The following is a 21,146-nucleotide window of genomic DNA, read 5'->3' as shown; positions in this document are numbered from 1 at the left end:
TTAACCCTGCGTACATGTTGATCTTATCAACGGATCCAACGCTTATACGCTAGTGTATTATTTCATGCTTATCATATTACCGCGGCTGCGTGTCCGCGATCACCAAAGTCACAAAGGACTCGGATCATACTTTTCAGTATATTAATTGCCCATGTATAGGTCATTAGAGTTTAATATAGGCCACCTTTGACTGCCCTTTCCTTCATCGAAGCGGAGTATATTAAAAAGATAAAACTCCTTCGACCCTTGACTTTTTCCCAAAGTCAAAAGTGTTTAGATTGCGTGATTTGGAATTCGCCACCTTGCCAGCTAGACTTGCCCATCGCCATCTTGAAACAGCCTCCGGGAGGCATGTGCTCGGGAGGCCCCGCGTGAATTTTCCCTAGGATAAAATCAAAAACATAGGGCTCTAGCTGAAAGCTGCCATTTGGTTGAGCTTGTTTCGTCGTTCCAATGACAGTCACAGCTTCGTCATCATAATTCCAATAATTCTGAATAGCGAACGCGATCGACCACGAACGTTTTCACGGCTTGAAACGCCCCCCCCCCCCCCCCCTCTGAACCCTAGGTACGTGCCATTACTGCAGGGGTGAAAGTCTTTTTCTGTCAGATCCATAGTTGAACATTTTGCGAGCCGCACTTTGCATAAATGCAAATCATGCCTATAAGAAACACTATAAATGTGTAGGGGTGACCACGCTGCGGTTTGAGGCGACAGCAAAACTCTTGTTCTTGGCAATTGCCTGAAAAAGGTTGTAACTGCTGCTTTAGCCACTCAATTATATAATTTAACCTATGTGCATCAGGTGACGTTTATACAGCCCGCGCGACTATGTAAAATATTTGTTAGTCCAACAGAGGGGGTGGCTAGCCACCAATCCACCCCCCCCCTTAAAATCCCCGCCACTGATGTTACGTAAGCTTGTGAGTAGAGATATCTCAATAAAAATATGTCGACACCGAGGACCAGTCTACGCTGGAGGGACAGTTGTGAAAATGGTTGCCATCAAGCAGATGTTCAAAATTTCGTTAAAATCAATGAAAAATCGGTATGCAGTCGACATTCCATCCTTCCTCACCAAAAAGCACCAGCATATGCCGCGGCACACACCGGCTCACGTACAACAAATCAGGAACCTGGACAGAATGGTACAAGGTTTCAGCTTCTTTCTTAGAACAATCAAAGCTGGAACCTGCTACCGGAGAGTCACTGCTCACTGTCCAAACAGCACAGCAATTCACTGGCGTCTCTCTGGGCCCAAAACATTTTGGAGTCCGGCAGTATCTTGTTAATTAGCCAACTCCGAGAAGCGAAACACATCTCTGGCTGGGCAACTACAACGAGGTCATATTGCCGTATGCTAGTCGCTCTCAGTACTGAGTGCCTGGCCCAGAGCAAGCTTAATTCGATCTCTGGAACACGTTTACTGTCTTACTTGCAGTTATCTAAAAATATTTATATACTAATCTTTCACATTGCACTAGGAGAGTTGCCGCCACTCCTCGACCGTTATTCTTCCACGGATGTCCAGTATAAAGTAGAAGGTAGAAGTTAGAAAGAAATCAATGATGATAGATACAAACAACACATATCTTACTCTTTCCATTTCTTTCCATTTATTGTCATTTACATTATACTGTTGCGCGATATCGCAATCAAACATTCCGCTTAACATCATTCTCCCTTGCTCCTACATTTTATGCGAATACATAAATATCATCCAACACAGGATTGGTAAACATAGTCTTTCGTTGACCGCCGTTTCATGCGCTTGATCTCTTCCCTTTGCCGAACTCATAAGCCTTCAACGACTGTCTGTTGCCAAATATCGTCCATTTCGAGAAGGTTTTGTTCATTCGGTAGCAAAATAGTCAACTGTAAAGAAACTACCGGATCTCAGCTGGAGGCCGTTTCAGTGCAGACATCGCGGCAGCTTGAACCACTCCGTCACCGCCGTCCTTGCCCGGTCTTGGCATTGAAGGATCTTACATGCTTTATTTGTAAAATCCATTGCAAACATATTAGATGATAGGGCTAGTATGCCTCTTTTAAGGCAGACGGCACTCTTCTCGAAGAAACTGCTATTACGAATGGATACTCGACGTCGGCCATCGTGTCGATTACGGCAACACCATATGTACCCATCTTGATCTTTGACTTTCCTTCTCGCCATCGCATTGTCTTTCCGTGGCCATAGCGGTCCGTCCTTGCGAAGAAGATTCACCTCTTTTCAGATAAGTTATCTTGTTTCTCCACACGTGGACAAAATGCCAAAACATAACGACATAAGATGGTGCTTGGTGCCTGTGCTCTTTCGCATACTTCCTGAAAAGAACGCTTGCAATCAAGAACTTGAAGAAGTAATGTAGGCCTACGTCAACGCACTTTCTGCTCTTCAACGTGCTAAACTTTTTAACGTAAACAAAGCAAGATAACAACTACGCTTGTCGAAATCGGTACGAATATCAGACCGCAACCACACCGCGCCAGTTACGGGCTTGCTATCAATGAATAAACTTTTTTTGTCGGCAATCGCGTCAACTATCACTTCAACTGGTTCGATTTATCATCGGCAGTATATTTCATGAGCTTTCTCTATCGTCCTTCAAAACAGTTCCTTGGAAATTCAAGACTAATAGTAAAATTATGGTCATAATTGGTTATCGTTGGTTGGCACCAAAAGCAACTTGAACTTACCGAGGACGAGCAAGTAACCGGTGCATTCTATAGCTGCGTGCCAATTGTTTAATATGGCAGAAGAAGGTAAATGTAATTTGTTTTCGTTTGAAAAGTACTACATCGGCTATTTTGTTTAGTGTGTGTTGAATGAAATGATCGGTATCAATGTAAAATTTTGCAAACTACATTAGCTTCTGACCTCTCTCACGATCTTCTCACGCCCTGCTTCACGCCCTGGAATAGAATACGCTGGCTTACCGCGAAGTGATTATAATCATAATCATAAATCATATGTATTTAATTTCTAATTTATTGCAAGAGTGTGCGTGAGGCTTTTTAACATGTGTAACTACCTTAGATAGGGATCTCCACACTTTTAAATGTGGCGTATCTTGGATCGTGCCACTTGCGCACGTGACTTGCCAGATGAAAACTGCTGCACCCACCTCTAAATTAGGAGTCCGACTTTGACTAGATACAATAATGTAACCCAACAGAGTAGGGTTACAACGCATCCCTATCCTTTTGTGTGGAGGAACCCCTTGAGTGAATCACTCAGGGCGGTTTGCTGGTGCGGTTTCAAAGACTAGAACTTCCAAACTGGGTTTATTCTCAACACGAACCTTTCTCCGCTATCTTTGGAACTCACTATGTATCACAATACTCTGTATTAAAACTAATATAACCTGTTACAAAAATCGAAGTGTACGAGCGGCGAATATACTGAGCGCCATTTCTGTTGACCTGTGACGTACACATTCCAATGCGATCGGCAACGCAGCGCCCTCCGATTGGTCGGTGAATCCGCTCTTCAAACTGAAGTACTCACAGGTCAACAGAAATGGCCGCTCAGTATATTCGCCGCTCGTCACTTCGAATTTTTGTAACAGGTGTATATTTAGTTTAATACAGCATCGAAGTATTGTAGATTACATAGCTAAGTCCCCGGATAGCGGAGAAGGGTTCGTGTTTAGAATAACCCAGTTTGAAAGTTGTAGTCTCGAAAAACGAACCATAAAACCGCCCTGAGTGAATTACTCAGGGCGCCTTCCACAGAAAACCATAGTACGCATTGTAACCCTACTCTTGTTGGGTTACATTATTGTATCTAGACTTTGACCGGATCAAAGGATAGTTTGGACCCCCGAAATATGTTTTCGCATATGTGGCATAATGTGGGGTGATACTCCATTAGGAGGTGTCCCAACTTTAATAACATATATATACATATATACAGGAGTGTATCAATAGGAGTGAGAAAGACTGAAACCGGCAAAATTCAACATTTAGTAGCCTTAGTCTACTATGATTTATTGTGGTTACCTCGATAAACTTGAGCTCAAGTCTTGCCTTAATCATTAAAACTTTATCCGGTCTAATCGTTGGTTCTCACAAAAAATGACAAATCGGGAGATATCCGTCCACAACGTACAATGTGTTTTAGAAAGTTATACGCGTGAAATCAACAACTGCTGAACGAAACATAAGCGGCAATGCTTTTGAAAGCCCTCTATCGCTTAGCGAATGCAAACATAGCAAAGAAACTAGCGAGCGTTTGCTAGGGATTTCGGAAAGTTAAACACGCCTTGTTGTTATTATAGGGCCATGGTCGAATGACAGTAATTACATGTATGAACAATATTGTTAAGAACAAATAAAATGGATAAAATACTAAAACATGTGAAATTTTTTATTTCTATATGTAAATAGTATCAATAACACCAAGTCGTGTGTTAACTTTTCCGAAATCCCTAGCAAACCTCGCTAGTCTTTGCTATGTTTGCATTGCTAAGCGATAGAGGGCTTTCAAAAGCATTGCCCTTATGTTTCGGTTCACAGTTGTTGATTTCAACGGTATAAACTTTCTAAAAGCCAGCATTGTACGTCTTGGACCGATATCTCCCGAATTGTCATTTTTGTCGAGACCAAGATTAGAACACGGATAAAGTTTTAATGATTAAGGCAAGACTTGAGCTCAAGTTTATCGAGGTAAACACAATAAATCATAGGTAGACTAAGGCTACTAAATGTTGAATTTTGCCGGTTTCAGTCTGTCTCACTCCTATTGATACACTCCTGATATATACATGTATATATTGGTCATATATTATAGTTTATGGTTTAATCTGGGTTGCTATATTTGGACCATTTGATCTAGGGTTAATAAGCTAATTCAATAAAGCATAACCTCGTACGCATGGATATTGGTCGCTGGCTAAATTTGTAAAACTAATACTGTAGAGATTTAGGAGGTATTTCTTAAGAAAAATTATAGGGTCAAGGGTTGAACTCGAGAGCAAGATGGCTAGATTGCCAACGATTGTATAGCAGTGGAACTTGGTGTACAATTATATTTAATTGTTATGGAAGTGATGCAGGAGAAAGATTTATTATGGACAGAAGGATTAATGGGAGTAGAGCTAATAATGTGGGAGTTAGAGGCTTACAGCTATTTATCACAACTATTTAAGGTTAGGGCAGAGGATTTAATTTGTCCTTAATATAACTAAACTGAGTGGATAGCTTCAGTAGGGGTATTTTCAAAGTGGGTTTTGATTTGAGCACCATTCACCAGGAGCGTGACTGATATCTTCCTACCCCATCTCCCATCTTACCTAATGCACCTACCTCTTCTCTCCCTTCACCTTCTCTCTCTTACCTTCCTCATTCACTATCTCCTCTCCACCATACTCTATCTCCTGCTCATTCCTCATTCTTGTCATACTTCCCTCGCTCATTCACTTTCTCATCTCCTTCCTCATACACCTGCTTTACCCTTATCTCTTCCCAATTCCACCTTATCCCCATCCTTGTTTGTACACATTAATTCTTTCTACCTGTGCACCTTCCTTCACAACCACCTTCAACCTATTGGATTTGTTCCCCTTCCACCACCTTCACTATATCCCACGTCCATGTTGTGCCCCTTCTTTCTTCGCCATCATTGATCCAACTCCCTCTCTTCATTGTCCGTTCTTCCCTTCGTCCATTTTCCATCATGTCCTCTCATTCAACCACACTTGCCTCTCCTTCCCTACACCTTCCTCTCCCCTCTTACATCTTATCCCTCCCCTTCTTCCTCCACTACCTTCTCCCCTCTTCCCCATTTTATCTTCTTCCTACTCCTCTTTCTCCCTCCCCTATCTTCATCTTTCCAGGATTATTTATTCCCAATACTAATTATTACTGGGGTGTGATATATATGTCATGAGATGAGTTGCCTTGAGACTAATGAAACTAAGAAATGTAACGTAAACAAATATTCCTAAGTGTATGTAAAGATTTATGAAAACGCTAAAGTTAGGTAACAGAGTTATTGTATCCCCCGCGACGAAGTCGGCAGGGATACTATAGTTTCATGTCTCCCCCGCCGCCGCCGCAGACAATTTCCCTTCTGCTCTATAACTCGACCCCTAATTGACCTAGCACTACCAAACTTGGTATACTAACACATCTTGGGGAGAAGGTGAGCAGCGTACCAAAACCAGGTCACTGCGACCTTTATTTGACCTTTACCTTAACCTTGACCATATTTCCCTTCCGCTCTCTAACTCGGCCCCTACTTGACCTAGCGCTACCAAACTTGGTATACTTACACATCTTGTGGCTAGGTGCGTGCGTGCATGCATGCGGGCGGGCGTGCGTGCGAGCGTAAGAGCGTGCGTGTGTGCGTGCGTGCGTGCGTGCGTCTCAACCCCGTGCGTGAGCGACGTGTGGCAAGCGAAAATTCGATATAGCAACCTCAGAGTTGTCGCTACACTACAAATAAACGGTTTTGAACCCGGCGTTGAATCTAATTCTCCCGACATGCACCCGGGTATATAAAAGTAAAATACGCCGAATTCAATTTAAGTTTGTCGCTGGCGCAATTTCACCGAGTGTGGCGATTGCGCATGCGTCGTAACGACGTCTCTCTCTCACTCTCATGCAGATAACAACGTCTCTCTCTCTCACTCTCATGCAGGCAACGACCGACTGAGCGCTCTCACCACCCCCGTACCGATGCAGCTACGAATCGATCTGAGAAGATTCACGGGTGAGACGCGCTACGCCACGTACGATGTTTTCAGCATCGCTTCAGAGAGGGCGCTGTACAAGATCAACGTCGGCATGTACCACGGCACTGCGGGTAAACGCTCGTTCGCGTCTGCGAGAACAATATATACATTGTTATGTGTATATGTATATATTGTTCCATGCATAACAATATGAACATTGTTATATGTATATGTATATATTGTTGCATGTAGAACAATGTATACATTGTTATACGCATAATATTGTTGTATGCATAGCACTCTCCTCTCGCTCTCTCTCTCTCTCTCTCTCGCTCTCTATCACACTCTATCTATCTATTTCTCCCCCTCCCTCTCGCTTTCTCTCTCAATTTGCAATCATGCGCTCTACGTCGCCCACATTACCTCTCCCGCCTCACACGCTTTTCATCTTTTTCAGGCGACTCGATGATATCTGCTCATAACGGGATGAACTTCAGCACTCCGGACCGGGACAACGACACCCACGAGACCGATAATTGCGCTGTAGAAAACAAGGGCGCTTGGTGGTACAGCTACTGCAAAAATTCGAACCTGAACGGACTCTACGGAGAGGACAGCACGGTGGGAGTCGTGTGGTACAGTTGGCCCGGTAAATACGAGGCACTCATGAGCACAGAAATGAAAGTGAGACCCGTGCAATACGCCCTCCACTGATCGCGGATGCTTGGCTGGCTGCGAGCCCGGGGCTCAGTGTCGGAAAATGACAGAGTAGTACGCGCGTGCGTTCGTGCGTGCGTTAAAGCAAGATTGAACTAACTGTAATGTGTATTTTTTTCAAAGAATTGAATTTTCGACAGTCCGGTCTTATAATATCGTAGAAAATATATCGTCAAATGTACCGTGTCTGCTTTATTATATATAAGTTTATAAGTATATAATGATCTAGCGCGTGTATTACGCAAATACTGCAATCCAAAATGATGCATTTGTACTTATGCTAGAATGATCGCACACAAGCATCCAAATGAATAAACTGTATCATATTCCTGTAAATGATGTCATTTAGTATGTCATTCATGTAACACTCTCCGTAAAACACAAACATTAAAAATTATTCGGGAACGCATATAGGTTTCCTATATAGTTCTATGATTTACAATCGATTTAGCGTGAGTCTGATTATTGCCCCATTGGCCACACGTGGGGAAATTGTTTACAAAACACGTCTATAGATCGCCAACGCTAAATTGTTTGCCAAACAATTTCGCCAAGAATCGGTTCTAGGTGAAGTCACATGTTTTTATCGTTGCTACACTCGTACCGCTGTACTGCAGAACCGCTCCACGGTTGCTTGGCAGAGCAACGCGAAAGTGTCAACAACATCTGAGAATTTGAATAACATTGGAGATATTTTCAAATGCCTTTTATAAAACAACGCGCAGTGAAATGGGAGGAACTAGAGTTTATTTTGTCATAAGGTAGTGTGATTATGCATGACACGATGTATTTGCTAGTCTAGTACTGGAGAAATTAGCGGTTGGATGCGCATAGGTGGCTCCTAAAACGGCATTGACTGTCAAATCGATTTATTAAATGTTTAGTAATGTTAGCTTTTTTGTTGCAGTTGTCGCTAGCCAATAACAAACTACACCGGATACACAGCCTGACAAAACTTGTTAACCTCAGAGTACTCAATTTGGCTGGTAATAATATCACCGCTATTGAAGGTATGTAATTGCAAGCCCTATAATGTGATAATTTCTTAACAAATGTTATGCACAACATGCACCATTAAAGCAATGATTTCACATGTATTTTTTCAACGGTTCCCATATTTTCTAGCTTGTCCTGATACTGGCCGGTGCTCCTTGCATAACAAAGTGTGTATAGTAAGGCTGACATGTCACAGGTCACTTGTCCCACTCGCACATCGTTCTTGTCACAAATATGTGCACGGATCTGCATTTCAAATTAGATTTGTTTACACTCGCTCTCGCGAGATATCATCGACTGGTACTATATTTCGCTCCCATATGTTACCTTTGCTTTTATGTTGTGGTAGGTACAAGTTTAGACAAATTTACATCACGTAAATATGTGCATTTGTTTTTGGTACATTTCCATTTCGTTTTCAGGAATCTCAATACAACTGCAAGTTTGCTGTTCAAATGTTGTATAGCTCATAACAGTACAAACTCAGTCATTTATATGCTGAAGTAATCGATAATATGAATGCTGACGGGTGAGAGTGAATTTGTCAACATTGATTAATTTCTCAATTTATTTCAGAGATGATCGATGTAATCAAATAAATTTATGTAGCAGTTGACATCGTTGTTTCTTCCATTTAGGTTTAAAGGAATTAACGAGCCTTCAGTATCTAAACCTGTCGGAGAACAAACTCAAGGTTGGTGTCTATATGTCTAGATGCACCTTAAAACAACTTGAACTTTTGAGGTGTTGGCGCATCATCACATGCTGTTCATGCTATTATTATTATTATTATTGGATACCATCACTTCCAAATTATGATGTGAGTGGGTGCTTAAATATTTATTTAAAAAAATTATGAGCCATTTACCATTTGCAAGTAGTATTCATCGTAACACAAACAGAACATTTGAGAAGTGAGTAATTGACATGTATACCTGTTGCCACCCTTTTCTTGATACAAGTGTTATTTCTTGGCCACTAAAAGTGTGTGCCAAACAGAAATGCTTAGGCAGCATAATCAAATTGTTGGCCAAAGAGATTGCTTTTAGCCAATTGAATCAGCACAATGAGCTTCTACTTCTAGTTTACTTATAACTCATATACGTGTGGGTCCACAGTTTGGTTGCGGTGGCTTAACATCTATGTGATTTACATCTCTAGAGCTTTAACAACCTGAACAAGAATGTCAACCTGCTGCACTTGGACGTGTCGGACAACCTCATCGACGGCCTCTCAGATCTGTCCCCTCTCATACATCTCCACACTCTTCTACTGCACAACAACAGCATACATTCGATGCAAGTGGCACAGCGGTATTTCCCACAGTCATTGAATATTCTGTCGCTTGCCGAGAATAAACTGGATGATCTCAATGAGGTAGGTGTTGTGAGAAGGCTGGTGTTGATTGTTTGCATGATTGTGGCCATGTGTCAACCGTGATGTCTTCGTGGTACGAGTGCGGTATGTTTCGTGTTTACTGTTGGCATTTGCAGTACTACTTGTGGTAGGCTGCATGGTACTACTTATCATATATCTGCCCTCACTATCTGTGATTGGTATCGGTAAGGTGTACTTAATACCGTGCATGGGGCTATAGTGTATGTGCGTACAATTTGGGTTATAAGTGCCACAATGAAGTGTACATGGAAGCACGCGCACACACACAGTCATAGCTACGCACAGATGGAAACATATTTTGAGGTGGTGGCATTCAACCTGAACCTGACAATTAAGTTTACTCTCATTTTGTGTATTTCATTTCAAGTGTATAACTTGATCCATCTTCTTTCAGATTTCGTACTTGAGCGGGTTGAAGAATTTGGAGCAGCTGTCGATTGCCAAAAACCCCTGTGTGATTGCAACGTGTGAAACGCATTGCTTTGACTACCGGCCGTTTGTCGTAAACTGGTGTTTGAATTTGAAGATTCTTGATGGCTCTATAATCGGCCAGCGTGAAGGGTAATTAGTACTAATTACTATTTAATTATTATCGATGCCATGTTTCTGTTGTGTTATTTATGCTAATAGTGAACGATAGCAGCTCCCGGTTACTGGCAATATTGTATATATTGTTCATCTTAATGAGTTCCTTTATATCCCTAGTTATCGATGCAACATTGAATATGCAAACATATTTACTAAAATGACTTAATTGTAGTCATTTATCGGAATTAGAAATATCTGAATTATCAAAAATTCAAAATCATTTAACTATCATTCAGTCATCAGTGTAACTTATTCATCCATTTGCTTGATTTTGCTTAATACTCAATTTCTAATTAAACTGGATAAAAATGCAGTCTTCATCTGCAGGTTTGATTTTATCGTTGCAGACTAAAAGGGGAGTGGCTGCTTAGTCAGGGCAAAGGGAGGCATTTTGTACCAGGCGAGCATGAGCTGTTGACCGAGTACCTCTCAAGTACATGCCCCGTAACATCCAACCACGTAAGAATGTTTTGGTATATTTTGTACGAGGTTGATATTGATTATTGGATTATTGAAGATTGATAGATTAAATTAATGTAATATTAATCGTTTCTTCTATTGGACTCGGACATTGGAATTAAGCTCTTGACATGCATAGAAATGAGACATTTGCCTTTGGTCATTTTTTTTTATCAGTCTAATAATTGAGTCTTATAGATCGAGGTTTTACTGTAAAATAATTGTTTATCATGAGTTGTCACATTATTTTTCCTTATTAATTGATTTACAATTTCCTAAAGAAGCTGATTTTCAAGACGTCTGGCTTTTTGTGGTTGCAGGATGAACCTGCGAAAGAAGCCAAGTTGAAACATATACTAAATAAACAGAGAGAGTATCAACAGCAATTGTCTAAAAAGTCCCTAGGTGCACCATCTATCCAGGCAGTGCTGAGAGGTGACAACCCAAGCTCTTCCCTTATTGGTAAGCATGTGTAAGGTATAATTCATAATGTATATATGGACATGTAGATGTACATATGCATGCACATACACATACACATGCCGATACACATACATGTACATGTACTCGTACACGTACAAGTACACATAGACTTACACATACACCATTGTACACATACACATACACTATTGTACACATACACATACACGTACACATACACATACAGATACTTCATGCATATGTTGCTATACATAATATACATATACATATACCAGCCAATCCACCGTGACTCACTTGACATTTCTATAAAAATCTAACTTTTAATGGTCTGGCAGTCCTATATTAGCTTGCTGCTACTTGTTTTAAAAAACTATTTTAGCAAAGGTACCAGTTATGCATATTTTAGCATTGAAGTTATTGCAGCCACACTAATATTTTCTCAGATATCACAAACTATTGTGCGTGACTTGCGTGACGGGCTACTAATACGTGATTCTTTAATAAAAAGGCCTATTTACATGAAATTTTGGATTTAAACCATTTAATTATTTCTCTTCATAAAAAAAATTCATGTTACTAGCTCTCACTTCAGTTTTCAACTTTGGTGTATATGTATTACGGTGTTTTAGCTAACAGAAAGAGAGAGGGGGAATTCGGCACATTACCCATGCAATTGTTCAGGCACGGCCGGGGATGGGCCCAGAAGACATTAGCTGCATACTTAAGAGTAGACATAAATTAATGCAGACAGAAGGCATTTCAAAATGGTACAAACACATTAACTTCAACAAGAATGCAGCTGAGTTTATCAAACAGCCATCATTAAGGGGGTACCATCGGACGGTAGTCGCGACCGGTCGCTGTACCCACGCTGCGACACAAACGAGTAAATAGGTCGGACGACGATGCGGACGGATAAAAGACGTCGGCTACATCTGACTGTACACTGTTTCTATCCGTGTTTATAATAAATCTATAGTTGTCACCGTTTATACAACTGTTACATTCTACTGTCTACAAACCACAAGTTCTACTCTATATATATACACTTATGTGGAATGGCTGATACATGTATGTATATATACACATATAATGCGAGCAACATGCATGCATGCATGCGCATGTTTGTTTGTATATGGTTAGAGTGAATATGCTTGCCACATGATATGTTTTTATTGCCAGATGGAAAACGAACAAGACGTGTATATATTTGCATCTCATATTAATAATGATATTATATATTTTTTATAGGTATACTCTGCATTCTCTAAATCATATCCCTACCAATGGATGTGTACTTTACATTCTGTAAATTATTAAAATGATGACTTCCTTAATAAAGATCACCTGGCCTGTGAATGCCTGCATTGTTGAGGCATTTCACGTGTGCTACATCGGTAATAATGTGACAATCATACCATGAATGACTAAGTGTCACAGTGGTTTGAGAGGATGAACAGTACCGTAAAAAGTCACGTATACTATATTGATGCAACTGTGTAATGAAGACTAAGAATATTTCCTCAAACTTGCATGTGCAATAATCTTCTTGTTTTTCAATTGCAGACGACCCAGACGTCGAGAACGCTACCGACGTTCAGAAACGAACGGATAAGGATATCTCGGCGGACATTCCACCTCCACCTCATTCCACGTCGCAGGTATTACGAAACACGTGGACCTCCTTCCAGCAAGTGTTCTCACAGAACCCTTTGCTCATTTTGCCGGAGACGTCAGCTGGCTACTCTATTCAGATCGGTCGCAGTGTTGAGCACACCGAGAGCTCAGCTTCCCTCGTGCTAATGAGCTGTGATACCGACGACAGGAAAGCCGCGATGCAGGATGAGAAGCCTCGCTCGTCACCACACGCCGCCGCGGTGTCGCCGAGCAAGCTCACCAGCTACGAGGCTTACGAAAGTCGGCCCATACGCCCGCTGGGAAAGGACATCTTCAGGGCTGCCACCGGCTTGCCGTCGCCGACCAGGCCGCTCACTTCATCGCCTCAGCGGCCGGACTTCTACGTGCGCAAGCCCCGCACGCCAGTGAGGAAACACCTCAGCAGCCAGCAGAAGTTCGGAGTCGGCGCGAGCGATTCTGACGCCGGCTCGCTGGAGAGGTCGTCGGAGATCAGGAGCCGGAAGGCGAAGAAGACCGGTCGGCAGTCGATGGAGGGCGGTCGCGTGCGGCCGTTCCTGCTCGCCTACCGGCAGCCGTACCGAGCCGAGAAGTACAGCCCCGGCCGCGAGGACGGACAGGAGAACAAGAGCCGCGCTCCCGCTAGTGCGTCGTCCTCCGCGAAGCCGGCGACGATGAAGTCCGTGAGGTCCGTCGCGCAGAAGGAAGCGCCGGCGAGGAGACGCTCGTCGACGCTGACGCCACTCGGCAACCGCAACGGGCCGGCGGTCGATAAATCGAGCGAACGCGGCGTGACGCGCGCAGGATACACGCGCACGCGCTCGCTCAGCGCCAGCCGCATCCCGCTCACTGCGACGCAGCCACGCAAGGGCGACGACGACGACCCCAGGTTCGTCTACCGCAACCCCAAGCCGGTCTCGCAGCCGTCCAACCTAGGCAGGAGGATCGCGTCTGGAGGCAAGCTGCTCAGCCCACAGCCCAAGCATTGCATGCAGGCAACTGAGATGCCAACGACGATGTCGCAGAGTCTCGATAGCGCTACGATGTTTTTCGAGCAGAAACGATACCCCGTAAAGCATTTCAAGGACGGCGGTTTGTCACCGGAAGCCGAGATGGATCTTAGTCAAGAAGAGGAGATAGCAGCGGTGCGTATCCAGGCGTTATGGAAAGGCTATCAGGTTAGGCATCTAGATGAACGCGTTCGGCAGATAAAGGAACAGCTGCGAAGTCAGAGACTGGAGGCCCATGTGGAAGCATTGGGAATTGAACTGAAAAGGTAATTTAGCATCTGCTGAATTTAAATCTCAATCATCTCATGGGTGTGTTGGCTAAGCTTTCCATGCTATTTGTGTTTGGATTATACCTTGTAAGGTTCAGATGCTTATAGCAATGTATCGAAGAACACAAGTGACATTCTAGGTAAAATTTAATATCTAACTAGAATATTTTTTACACATAAATTTCCATTTTGCTTATTACAATTATTTGATGTATTCAATGCGTAATATATTAATCGTTTGTGCAATTTTGCCAAAAGGCTCTGAAGTTCTCAACCATTTCTCACACTGCCTGCATGGCACTTTTGTTGCAGAAATCGACAAATGCATGAACAGGACAAAAGACTTCGCACTCTGCAGATGGATGCTATCAAATGTCTCTGGAAAGAGGTCAGTTTACTGTGTCACCTATCTTCCGACAAATGGCAGACACCATTTACATTTCCCAGCATCAGTCATGAAGAGTGTGAACTATAATTAGTTCCAGAGTTTTGTTTATAAGTAGTGTTCAGAACATAGTGCTCAATTTGCTTACGTGAGGTTTAAGATTATATATGTACGTCGAGGTTACTAAATCATGTTTGTAAATATTAAGGTAAACAGTGAAGCATCGTTTGAAAGTAAAGGCATTTTTCACTTTGGAGCTCTATTCTTTATTATTAATTAATGTCGTCGTCGTTATTTCACGCGTATATCAGGTCAAGGAGCTGCGAAATTGGAAGAGTGACCTACAGTCGCAAATGTCAGAGCTTGTAAGACCTGTTGACCCAAGTACTCAGACGAGCCCGGTGACACCGCCGGGTCTGAGCAACAACGCGTCGGCCGACGCCAAGTATGAACAGCTGGATAAGAAGGTACAGAGAGTTTTAGAGCAACCCGCTTGCTGGTTTACTGCCTGAACACTTAAAGCCTCACAATGCGCATCCAAACGCTAATTTCTCCAGTACTAGACTAGCAAATACTTCGTGGCATGCATAATCACACTACCTTATGACAAAATAAACTCTAGTTCCTCCCATTTGACTGCGCGTTTGCTTAAAACCAACAAGAAAGAGGTGCGAAATCAGGTAATCTGGCGCCAACGCTAAATTGTTTGCCAAACAACATAGCCTCGACTTGGTTTGGTGACGTCACATGTTGCTACAGGGTGTTGAGCAAGGAATTGTTTGTCCCGGGTCTATTATATATAGTCGTTTACATTTTAAGATAGTTGTAGTATTGTGAACTGCTGTATATGTAACATCAAAGACTATTAACACGTTCAACGCTGCCTGGGTTAACAATGCATCTACCGCCCTGTGCTGAGATTTTCGCGTTTTTACCGCTTAGTTACCTATTACACAAAATGTTTTTGGCAGGTTTAACTATAGCTATAAAATTATTTATAATTAGTGGCTAGTACAATATAGATATAAACTTACTCTCAGACATCGAAACAACACCGGAATCTATCACAGGTGATGTATCAAATCAAACGCAACTTTCAGACATAAAAACAACTTCACAAAACACGGCGGTCAAACGCCCTTCACAAAACACGGCGGTCAAACGCCCTTTGGCGAGGTGAACTAAAAACATTACCTCAGTCCCAAAAACTCCCAAAATAACGTTCCAAACAACAGTAAAGTATTGTTTAAATTATGTCATCTACTACTGGGGTTTATACAATGACGCTGTTGAATTGCTAAGCGTATAGCCCCTGCCATCTATAGGAGAACATAGTAAACGTTCCAAATTTTTAAAAAAGAGTATACTCGTGTTTCGCGGCCGTGCGTTTTGCAGGTTCGAACGAGTATACTCGTGTTTCGCGTTGAACGTGTTAGAGTGCGTCTATGCCAAAATTTGTATTCCTCCCACCTGCAATAAAGTTATATTAGAGTAAAGTTTACAAACAATGTCGTAAGCAGATTAACTATTTATTTCTGAGACGCATCGCCTAATGAAACATCAACGGCGTATATAGCACCATCTTACCGTCACAAAATCGTGATTCATTTTAGTTTATAAATTATATTGCGATTTTTTTTTTTTTTTTTTTTTTTTTTTTTTTTTTTTTTTTTTTTTTTTTTTTTTTTTGTTTTTTTTTTTGTTTTTTTTTTCTTTTTACAGATGGCCAACCGTGTGCGTACCTACCACTAGAAATAACTATTACGAAGCTTAAACATTCCATGCAACCAATTAACCTTTGACAAAAGTTGTGTTATTGGGAAGGGAAACACAATTATCACGTGGTATTATAGCAGCTAGTGGAATAAGCGTATCCTCTCAATCGTACACGTTACAACATCGGGAGCTCCACTTTTAGGCAGTGCCTAAATTCTGAATATTATAAAAACGTTAGGATGAGCGATCATTTAGTCTAAGCCATCACTCGCCCACATCTCAGACCTTTCACATCTCAAACATTTATTTTTCACATAAAAAAATTACACATATAATTATCAAGAGTTATATAATGTACGCGATGTTGCCCTCAATTAAAATTGACTTTTTCTCATCACTCATTTTTGTCCTTTTTTGTTGTGTGCTAAGTGTCATTGACACTTTCATTTAATTGCTAATTTGTTATTTGCAGATAGACTGGTTTATTAGCCTAAAGGGTTCAGCATTAAATGACATAAATTAAAAAGATAAGCTATTGGTGGTAATTTAACTAGCTGACACGTGGAATGTCGTCCCTACACCAACTAAAACTCGTTTACTATTTTTGCAAGTTTGTGGCAGGTACAAGCAGCACGTCGTTCGTTAAGCCCTTTTTGCGTTAGGTTAGGGATTAAGGTTAGGTTCTAGCCCGCTTCATCCTAAACTCTCAAATCGTTGATTTATTTCCAAGAGGTTATTCGAAATCTAGGTGGCCACCGCGCGCCATCTATTGTTCTATTAAAGTAATGAAAGCGAGATAGAGGCGCTACCTCCAGGCTCGAGACGGTAAGATAGGCTGCGTACTCGTAAGCCAAGCGTTACATATTAGCTTTACCTACCACAGTACTGAACTAACGTGATCCGTGTCTCACTTAAACATTAATAAGCAAACAATAATGCCGCATCTACACTGCTTATATATATTCTCCTCCAAGGTAAACTGCCCCTTAGACAATAAATCATGTTTAAGCGAGGTAATTTTTAGTCTTTAGGTGTTTGAGATGCATGAAATCAACCTTAACTTTTATGCACAACAATGAGAAGTCTCAAGCTTCCGTTACCATATTTCAACCTATACCTGTTCGTCAGTTTTGTTAACTTTTAAATTAAACGCTCATATCTTTTAAGGAAAGATATGGCTGAATGCGACAATCCGTTTTTTATGCGGGCTTTAAAAATCTGGCGCACCTACAACAGTCCTTAAAATTGTCTTGCTCAACGCGCAAAGCTAATATATTCATACCCGACAATACGTTAATTTGGAAAAGTGGTCAATTTTTAGCACTGTAGGTCAGCACAACGTCACAATGATAAGGACCTACAAGAACAAGTTGTTGAGCCAGAGAAATATGTAGTGTGTTAATATCATTTTAGAGTAGTGAATGTACGATTATTGTTGAAAACTGCCAGTTTAGTACGATAACACTACACATGACGCTATTATGGTAAATTAATAATTATCTTTCTAGGCAAGCTAAAAATAACTATTGGAGTGAGATTAAACGTATTGAAATTTTTATGTTCTTAGATATAATAAACTTGTTTGCAGATGCATGAAAGTCTGTAGATTGGCCGAGTGATGGCCGTTAGCACCTAAATATGCAATCGCCATCTAAAAGCGTTTGCTATAATATTCAGATTAGGCCACTGCCTAAAAGTGGAGCTTCCGATGTGCGACCTGTACGCTGTACGATTGAAGGGATTACGCTATTCTCACTAGATTTAGCATCGCTCATATGCGCCGAGCAGCTGTGACTTTAGACCACGGTTGTAAGAAATACGCAACACTGTGCCGCTACTGAAAATCCCCTTATGCTACACCCATCAATGATCACACAGAGCTTTTTTGATCATTTTTAAGGTGACAGGTTTCGCACTAGGACCGAGAAGATGTTTACTGTCATTGCAACAATTTGAGGCTGGGATTCGTAAGGGATTTGTGGTTAAAGAACATTGGATTAGCACACGGGTGTATTAGTCATTCTGGCCTTATATTAATCCGCCTCTTTTTAGACAAAAGTCACCGAGCATGAGTTTCATAAGAAATGGACCAAACACTGAAATTTGGAGATTTCAGTATTTTTTTTCATACACGGTTAAGTGATATGAGGTTATGCAGACACGACAAGTATTTAGAGCACTAGTCTCGTCACTGTGAGATATTGAGTGATTTTAGCTGACTAGATGGCGATCGTCATTGCCGGCGTGTTTTATATAAATTGTTAGATCTATTTACACTTGACACTAATGAGTAGTGACACTGTGAGTCTCAGAATTAGATTCCATATGGATACACCACTTCTTGCTAGTCTTTAAGCCAAAAAGTTTTTTCTACCTCTGTTCTCACGACTAATTTTCACGTTTATTTGTAAAATCCGTGTTTACCAAAAAACATATAGATCCGTTTATTTCTAGTGGCACAGGGCTGGGAGGGCGAGATTTTAAATTTTTGTTGCATTACTTACCAACCCTTTACGACGTGTCTCAACAGCGCAGCTTTAGAATACTAACGAGGGGAGTTAGCGTAGATACATCTGAGGCTTTTGGCCAAGCATCGAGACTGAGTGGAGCTAGCAGGCAACGCAGTGGATGTGGTCTGCTTTGGCAATCCTCCAGGCTTAATCACTCTTATTTGTTCCATTTCCGGAGTTTGTTCCTGGCCTTAGCTTTGGACTTTTCAGCCCTTATGATGCCAATTAGAAAAAACTAGAAAGCTCTATTACTTCCCGCTGCGAGATCCTATGAATACACATGCAACATATTACAGAAATACGAGAATAAAAAAAGATGTGCGAACGTTTTACTTTCCATGTCTCTCCCCTATTTAGAATTGAAAGAGGGCTTGTACGCTGAATTCCATCATTCTCAGTGCCCACAGCGTCAATGGTAATATCAACCCTTAATATAGCACTGCGACATCATACTAATTTCAATAAGCAATACTATCTTACTGTGTATAAGTTCTCAGGTGACTGTATTTTATTAGTTGGTAGGGTTTTTTGTGGAGATGCTACATGATAACTCTCTTATTTCAATTTTAGTTTCAGCAACGGGAACCACAGTGAAGTGGCGGTTCGTGATACGGTCACGCGTGAGGTATTGTGGAAAGTTGGACGTTTTGTTGACGTGTGCCAATATTGCTGCTGTTCACGTGGGGACCTTGGACGCAAGTGTTAGAATTCTGCGAAGGTGGAACGAAAACCATCTGATGCTCGTGAAGTTACGCATGTAGACGCCTCTCCATGTCGCATGCGCACTTTTCGCGGGGCCAGAAACGGAAGAGAAGATGGAGAGTTGTGAAAAACAGTTTGCTGGCATGACGCGCCCGCGCAGAGTGGGATGCGCGCTGCGGCACACGCTTCCTTATGCTCGCCTGCGTAACAGCCAGCGTGAATGTTGTGTAGTTGTGCTGCTAGACAATGCGTAGCAACGTTTCGCAAACGCTGTTACCGGACGCAGAACGATGCTGCACGCAAGACGGTGGCGGGGGACGCGGCGGCATCCTGGATCTGCTTCGTACGCGGCTATGGCGACTCGATTGATATCAAACGCGAGGAGAAGATGGGTCGATCGCGCTGATAGCCGAGGCTTGCTATTCCCGGCTGGACATCTTCGCTGGCATGCAAATCTGGCAGGCTAAGCATGCACAACTTGGCCATGTACGAAGACGGGGAGACGCCCTGATGATGGCGGTTGAGTAAGGCTGAGGAGGCGAATTGAGTGCGGATGCTGCTTCCAAGGCACGCAGACCGGCCAACGCGCGACATCGCAAGACAGACTCCCTGTTACCACACCGTTTGCTCTGCAAGGTCTGGGACAATCATTGCCGCTTCTGCCTAACTGGAGGCCGCGTGCAGATCCAAAGTCGCCTGCAGCGCGAATGAGCGTCGAGAGACGCCGCTGATTGATGGCGTGCAGGGAGCAAGGAGCCCGGCCGGTGAAGATAAAACTGCTCTCACACGGCGCGAACAGCTGCTCTGATATATGCGATCCGACCAAACTCTCACCTGAGTATTCGATATAGATCCTCCTGTACGCGCCGTGGTTGTCTTCTCGGCATGGGTCGCTGCGAGCTACATCGAGAAATTGCATCCTTGTATATATTGGAGGCCTCATGTGGTACTAGCCACTAATTGACCTAGACATCACCCCAACGTCGAACGAGTGAGACGAAAGTGAATCACGAGCTAGAAGTTGAGAGACCTTTGGTCATGGTAAAACGATAATTGGTCTGGGTTGGAAGAGTACGAGGGCGTGGAAGGACGGCCCAATGGTGCGGAAAGTCGCTGCCTCTCACACGGCGCGACGCCGAAGGTTCATGCGCACAAACCTCCGTACCAGATCCAGACCTCCCTGCTCATCGTGTGCTCGCTTGGCCAGCTGGCACATGCGCTATTTTACTAATCATAAATGCTTCGAGGAACGGCACGGCCGCAAAACCCCAATCCGTCGCCCGAGCACCGTATAAGAATGCCGGGTAGATGCCATTGTAAACCAGCCAGCGATTGAATCGTCGTTAAAATATTGTCGACATAAATCTTGTAAAACGAACAGACGATGTGACACCCACAGACTGTTATCTGCTCGTGTCATAACATAATATGCCTATTAGAATTGCCAAAACTAACCTAATTTAGACATAAATTTCTTTTAAATATCCAAACCCCGGCCCGCTTATTTCATTCACATACCAAGAAAATGAGGCCAAGAAAGTCTGTGCAACGGCTGAATGGACTATGGGCAATTTTCCATTTTATTGGCAAAAAAATGGGTGGCCCGAAAGTAGCGGTCGACTGGAGGTGAGGGGCGGGGCTG

The 21,146-nt window shown here is 42.4% G+C and overlaps 2 protein-coding genes across 2 annotated transcripts; both read left to right on the top strand.

Annotated features, from left to right (window-relative positions):
* The first annotated feature begins 6,682 nt into the window (after window positions 1-6,682).
* On the top strand, window positions 6,683-8,864 carry LOC106817233 (techylectin-5B-like). Its single transcript, XM_014821897.1, has 3 exons — window positions 6,683-6,809; window positions 7,136-7,362; window positions 8,814-8,864. The coding sequence occupies exons 1-3, from the start codon at window positions 6,683-6,685 to the stop codon at window positions 8,862-8,864; spliced, it is 405 nt and encodes a 134-aa protein (XP_014677383.1).
* Window positions 8,303-19,910, top strand: LOC106817232 (the record flags this gene model as incomplete). Its single annotated transcript, XM_014821896.1, is given in 10 exon segments — window positions 8,303-8,405; window positions 9,030-9,085; window positions 9,553-9,768; window positions 10,184-10,350; window positions 10,725-10,836; window positions 11,157-11,298; window positions 12,844-14,188; window positions 14,504-14,579; window positions 14,888-15,043; window positions 19,791-19,910. Coding segments are annotated over 8 exon segments (2,199 nt in total).
* Window positions 19,911-21,146: the final 1,236 nt, after the last annotated feature.

This window comes from Priapulus caudatus, unplaced genomic scaffold (genome assembly GCF_000485595.1).
Source record: "Priapulus caudatus unplaced genomic scaffold, Priapulus_caudatus-5.0.1 Scaffold1643, whole genome shotgun sequence".
NCBI classification, from domain to species: domain Eukaryota; kingdom Metazoa; phylum Priapulida; class Priapulimorpha; order Priapulimorphida; family Priapulidae; genus Priapulus; species Priapulus caudatus.
Note: the sequence above shows the minus strand (reverse complement) of the source record. Positions and strands in the feature narration are given on the sequence as shown.